At 45.6% G+C, this 6,609-nt stretch overlaps 1 protein-coding gene across 1 annotated transcript in view; it reads left to right on the top strand.

Annotated features, from left to right (window-relative positions):
• Nucleotides 1–6,609, top strand: part of COL15A1 (collagen type XV alpha 1) — a 69,818-nt gene that overhangs the window by 59,401 nt on the left and 3,808 nt on the right. The window contains exons 34-38 of the mRNA XM_006758605.2: nt 543–607; nt 1,911–2,039; nt 2,185–2,247; nt 2,932–2,991; nt 4,658–4,843. Of these exons, the coding sequence (XP_006758668.1) occupies nt 543–607; nt 1,911–2,039; nt 2,185–2,247; nt 2,932–2,991; nt 4,658–4,843 (503 nt within the window). The remainder of the gene's footprint in view (nt 1–542; nt 608–1,910; nt 2,040–2,184; nt 2,248–2,931; nt 2,992–4,657; nt 4,844–6,609) is intronic.

The raw sequence follows: 6,609 nt of genomic DNA, 5'->3' as shown, positions 1-6,609 counted from the left end.
TCACTGGCAACAGCATGGATGGAACTGGAGAGCATTATGCTAAGTGAAATAAGCCAGTCCGAGAAAGATAAATATCACATGATCTCACTCATATGCGGGATATAATGATTAACATAGTTTGATGAACAAGAATAGATCCAGAGACAAATGCTAGGGGAGAGCGGGAGTTAGAGAGCAACCAAAGGACTTGTATGCATGCATAGGAGCATAACCAATGGACACAGACACTGGGGCGGTGGGGGCTTGCCCGGGATGGGAATGGCTGGGGGGCAGGGGCAGTCAATTGGGGAAAAAGGAGACATATGTAAAACTTCAGACAATATAAAAAGAAGAAGAAAAAGCCCAGCACTTCCCCAAACCAGTCCTCATGGCTCAGTCCGGTGCGAGGGACCAGAGTGCCGGAGGTTCAGAGGCAAGCGCCCATGCTTGCAGCACTGCGCGTGGGCTTGCGCGTGCTCCCTAGGTGGTTAGGACCAGCTAACACCGAGGTGTTGTTCGGAGAGTGTGGCTTTTTCTAACTTCTCTTTTCTGCTTTGTCGCAGCTGTGGCCCTGCCAGGCCCGCCTGGCCCTCCAGGACAGCCAGGGCTTCCCGGATCCAGAAACCTGGTCAGTATAGTGATCAGTGTGTATCCATCCTCTGCTTTAGACAGGTTTACTTAGCACTTCAGCTACAGTGTGTAGGGGCTGCGACACCTTTATGTTGGAATGAGGCCTCCATGACGGTCGCATTGGTGCAATCCCACAAACAGAGGGTATTTATTATCTCTTTAGATGACTTAGTAAGTAAACAGATGCTGAATACAAAATCATTGATGATTTCAGTTGTACCCTTTTATTCCTTAATTCACTAAACTAAGGAGAACCAATCATATGACGTCAAAAACAGAAGCACTAGAGTGTAAACAGTATCTCAGCAGGCCCCGTGCTGGTAACTCGGCCTCCTCTGTTCCGCCAAGGGGTGTCTCTTGTGCTGTCATTGCTCCGCAGGTCACCAGGGCAGGCGGAGTGCCCCGAGGCTCTGATGATGCACCAGCGGAGGGGCAGTACCTCCCAGGATGTCAGGAGTCCTACGGACACTCTGTGATCTTTGCGGGCTTTTAGTTGGGAAAGTGGGCTGCCAAGTGAAAGAACGGTCCAGCAGATAATGGAATTTTGGTATTTGCTGCCGTTGGGGGATTTCTAAGCCATTTTGAGGCACAGTTATTACTTCAAGGCTAAGTGAAAATTAATCTTTCATCATCCTGCTCAGTTGGAATGAAAACTAAAAGCTCTCTTGGCTGATATTTCTCTGAGACTTGGTGCTCTTCAATAGACTTTTGCAGCTTCTCTCTGTCTGCAATTGGCTAGGCCGAGGTGACGGCCTAACCCTTGGCAGCTTTCTAGACAGAGAAATGACAGAGCCTCGTTTCCTACCAGATATTTAATGTTGTAACTACCTGCGAGGCAAGAAAGAGTCAGACCTAAGTAGAACTGAAGTTCCAAATGAAACCACATTTGAAGCTCTGTGAGCAGCAGTGTGAGACAGCACATTTAACCCTGTCATCGCCACTGAGCTGCTCACAGAAATGGAAGTGGCCGAACTTCCCGACCGCTTTGCTGATACCGGCACCCAACAAAGGCCACTCTCCACAGTTTTTAAATGTCTTTATACTCGCAGCCTATTGTCTTCTTGTTTTAACATACCTATTACAGTTTAGAGTTGTGTTCCAAAGTAATTCATGTTTTTGTTTTGTCAAAAAGACTGTCCTTTGGTTATGAGGACGCTATGTATCACCCTATGGCACCGTAAGCCTTTTCACTGACAAAGCGGGGGGTGGCTTATATGGGACTTGACAAGGAGGCCAGCTCTCCGAGTGTGCCACGGCTCCCATGGTAACGGCAGTATTTGGAATTTTAAACGCCCTGGCAGGTGACAGCCCTGAGGAGCATGGACGACATGCTGCAGAATGCACATTTGGTGACAGAAGGGACATTCATCTACCTGAGGGACAGCACCGAGTTTTTCATTCGTGTCAGAGCTGGTTGGAAAAAATTACAGGTAATTCTTCAACTCTCTTGAATAAATTGCCTCCACATACCCCTGAAAAGTAATAATCTACTCCAGTGAATGTTATTTTTCCATTTTAAAAATAGGTGAACAGTTTGCAGTTGGCTCATTTTCAATGTACTGTTTTTTCTTAAAGCTGGGAGAACTGATCCCCATTCCTGCCGACAGCCCTCCACCCCCCGCGCTTTCCAGCAACAACGTGAGTAGTTTTCCTGCCTAGCATCTTGCTCAGCATTTACTGAGTCCCCCCTGGTACCCGGCACCAAGCTCTCCAAACTCTGGACAGCCAGCACTGCGTGGTTCGGTATCTGGTGGACGCCCAGGAATGACCAGGTGCCCACAGAACGTTCTCACTACAGAGTGGAGGGAGATCTGGACCCAGAGTCTGGAGATCTGTTTCCATGTCGTAGCTGAACCTCTGGTTGAGCGGCTTTCCCTCTTTCGGCCTCAGTTTATTCCTATATCATGGTTGGCATAAGCGATCTTAAAGAACCCTTTAATATTTGACACTCGTCGGCAACTTACATTGTCCATTTCTTGACCCTACAGCCACCTTCGAGACAGGTACTATCATCCCATTTTGCAGATGAGGAAACAGGCTCTCAAGAGGTGACTTGCTCTATTAAGGGAATGGGTCAGCTGTAAAACCTGGGCCTTCTGCTTCCCTGATTCAGTGCTCTTTCTAAAAGACTGAGAATATTCCCTTCCTTTCTGAGAATTATTACTTTTTCATTCCCAGTTAAGAGTGGCCCAAAGACCATGACAAACTAGAGTACCTTCTCCAGAAACTTTTCACTTGTATCTCAATGTACTCTGAAGAACAGATTGAATGAAATGAAAATAGTCAGAACTGTTTGTTTTCTTTCTTTTTTTTACATAATAGCTACATCCGCTTCGGCCTCCACTGACGTCTGTTTCAAGTGTCAATTATGGGAGGCCTGCAGTAAGTACATTTCATGCACTTACCCTGCAAATGCTGAATGTGTGTCTACTATGTGCTAGGTCCCATGCTGGGCACACAGCTCCTACTGTCAAGGTGCAAACAGACTAGCAAAGAGGCAAACAAAAAAATAGGTAATTACAGTACATTGTGCTAAGTCGTTTGGGTGAGGCAATCAAAGGATGCTGGGGGGTGTGAGGAAGGTCGAAGAAGTCTGCCTTCTTTAGAGGAGGTGACCTCTAAACTAAGATCTAAAAGGCAGTTGAGAGCAGGAGAAAGCCAGGTGGGCGGAAGAGAGTGGGAATTCCAGGCAGAGGGCATACGGAACAGCGGGAGGCAAGGGGGAGTGTGTGCATTTCTATAATTCTGAGTGTTTCAGTCTGACTGAAGGAGTAGAGTTCAAGAGATGTTCAGTATGCAAAGGGCACGGGCTAGTCATCAAGGGCCTGTAAGCCAAGCTTCTGACTTTGACCTTCTCCAGTGGACAATGAAAAGTATTAAGCAAGAAAAGGGTATTATAAGATTAGCATTTCAGAAATTACTTTGGGTGTAGTGTACAAATGGATTAGAGGGGACAAGATCAGGGGTCCTAACCAGTTAGGCAGCTACTATATTATCTGGACCAGCAGTCGCCAACCGGTGGTCCGCGGACCACTGGTGGTCCATGAGTTCCAAAAGGTTGGCAACAACTGATCTGGACTATGATCATAGCAGTGAACCTAGAAAAGTGGGCAGATTGGAAAGAAAAGGAAACGGGGCGCGGGGGGGGGCAAATGTGCTAATTGACTGGATAAGGGGAGGTGTGGACAATGGAGTTCAAGAATAATGTCCAGGTTTCCGCTTGGGTAACTGAGATTCCTTTCCAGAGTCATTTGCAGAAAGTAAAACTCTTGTCCCTGCTATTAGTCTGCACCACTATCTTTACAGACCAGCTTTTGCAAAAATCTTTCTTCCTAACTCCCTTCCACCCCCACCCCAACACACAGACATAGGTTATATCTTCAAAGCTTACACACAACCTTGGGTTGTCATGCACTGATCCTGGCCCTAGTTCAATGTGATCTTACAGCTGCAGAGCCCAACACTTTCTGACTCAGTTCAGAGTCTTGAGCGAGATGGTTTATATGGGTCATGTTGGGTCAATCGCTCACTCCCAGACAAATCAAAACTAGCCAAGATTGCATGGCCTAAGACCACTTTTTTAAACAAGAGTTATGAGGGCATTTTAGCAAAGAACAAGGCATGGGTTGGGCAGACACCAGAAGCATGTTCCCTATCATACTGTCTTTACCGTGGAGGAGTTCACCTGAGGCACCTCCAGGCCTGAGGCACCTGTTGGATATCTGAGTGGAGACTTCCAGGAGGGAATAGGACCTTAACATATGAAACACCACAGTGGGTCTGGTCTGGAGATTTAGACTTAGAGTCTTTAGCCAAGCCATGGCAATAATGATGGGGTGGTAGGATTCCCGAAGGAGAATCTCTACAGTGAGAAGAGATTGGACCATTAGGAGCCCTGGGTAAAGATTGAATAAGACGCCCTCGGGTGTGCCTTCCATTCTAAGAAGTCTGGGATCTCATGAGGAACATGAGATGGTTATGGGACTTGGAGTTTGCCTTTTACTCTTGAACAGTACTGTCTTCTCTAATTTTTTTTATTTTTTCGCAGCTGCACTTGGTTGCTCTGAACATGCCATTTTCTGGGGACGTTCGAGCTGATTTTCAGTGCTTCCAGCAGGCCAGGCATGCAGGACTGTTGTCCACCTACCGGGCATTCTTATCCTCCCATCTGCAAGATCTCTCCACAGTTGTGAGGAAAGTGGAGAGATACAGTCTCCCAATAGTAAACCTCAAGGTAAAAATAAATACTGTCCCTGTTGCCTCCTGGGCGCACTGGTCTCCACAGGGACTGGAGGCAGTTGCCACTTTCAGACATCGTCCCAAGTGTGCTGGTTCCAGGCCCAGCCTGTCCCTGATTGGCTGTGTGACTTTGGATCTTAGTTTTCTAGTATTTACAGTAGCCTTCCTGCCTGGGTGGTATGACTCATGGAGCAGACAGGAGGGAGGAATAATGACCTCTTTCACTTACATAGTTTTAAAATGTTTACAAAGTACTTTACATTCATTATCTTAATAGGTACTGCCAATAAAAATGGAAGTTATTCTTTTGTCTGGTGAGGAAACTGAGGCTCAGGAGAAAGACCTTTGCTCAAAGTCACTACAATTTAGAATTAGTTACCTTGACCCCCACATCTGGGGCTCTTGGTTCCACCTGAGATGCCTTCTGTAGGGCACTGGCTGAGTGGTATCAGAGAATAGCTGGTAATCACTGGTCACAGAGCAAATACCTTGTCCTGCACCAGGTTTGGTGTCTTCGGCGCATCTAAGCTGCCAAAGCCTGGAAGATATTTCTCTGCCCCCATTTGGAGGCAAGGCAGGGCCTCATAGGATCCTTCAGTGGTATAATTATACCATGGAAGTAGCCGACTCCTTTAAAGCTGCAGAGGTACAGCTCTGTTCCTGCTCACACACATCCTGGGTCCTGACCTCCCACTAGATCTCAAAGGTACTTTGAGACCCTCTGGTCCTTGGGACCCTAGTACTTCCATTTGGGACCAAATTATTTGTATGCTTGGAATAAAAATAACTGAAGGGAACAGGGCTCCTTTAGAAAAAGGAGCAAGCGATTTATCTCCATGATGTGGTTTGGCACAAATGTGAAGCTCAGTATATACATATAAAATATTTTAAAACAATAATAAAATAAAGACCTAAAACACACTTTTGATGGGATGGGACCTTGTATACATATCCTAAGAAAAATTGGTTCAAGAAATAAGATAGTAAAACTGAAAGGGTTCAGGAATGGATGATAAAATCAAACAACAGGTATTTCCTGAGTCCCCACTCTGTCTCTATGATTGAGGTTGACTTCAGCGTGAGGTGACATCTGGCCTTAAAGAATGAGCAAATAGTCCCGGCCGGTGTGGCTCAGTTGGTTGGGTGTTATCCCCTGCACTGAAAGGTTGCTAGTTTGATTTCTAGTCAGGGAATATGCCCGGGTTGTGGGCTTGATACCTGGTAGGGGCTGTGCAAGAGGCAGCCTATTGATGTCTCTCTCTCTCTCTCTCTCTTTCTCTCTCTCTCTCTCTCTCTCTCTCTCTCTTTCTCTGCATCCCTCCCTCCCTTCCACCATCCCTCCCTCTCGCTCTTCCTCTCTCCTTTTCTCTTGCTAAAAAAGTCAATAAACATATCCTCTGGTGAGGATAAAAGAAAGAAATGAATATTCTATAAACTCCACTGTATTTCTCACTTACACAACTATGAGGAGGAAATACCTAGGGAATTTACATGGCTTTTGTATTGGCAGAAGTAACTGAACAAGATAAATACGGTGATAATAAATAGTTTAATTATAAGAAAACAGGGAGAAAGTCAATTTCCCATGAAATATAACAAGTGAGCAAACACATTCTCTCTAGCAAAAAGAATTTTCTACAGTATACATAGTATCATGATTACAAATTATAACAATTGTAATTAGAAGTTAAATATCATGGAGTCTCTGCCCTTAGTAAGCAAATAAGTAAGAGGAAGTATAATTATATTTTAAAGAGTTGA

The sequence above is a fragment of the Myotis davidii genome, unplaced genomic scaffold (genome assembly GCF_000327345.1).
Source record: "Myotis davidii unplaced genomic scaffold, ASM32734v1 scaffold534, whole genome shotgun sequence".
Taxonomy (NCBI): domain Eukaryota; kingdom Metazoa; phylum Chordata; class Mammalia; order Chiroptera; family Vespertilionidae; genus Myotis; species Myotis davidii.
This window is presented reverse-complemented; position numbering and strand designations above follow the sequence as displayed.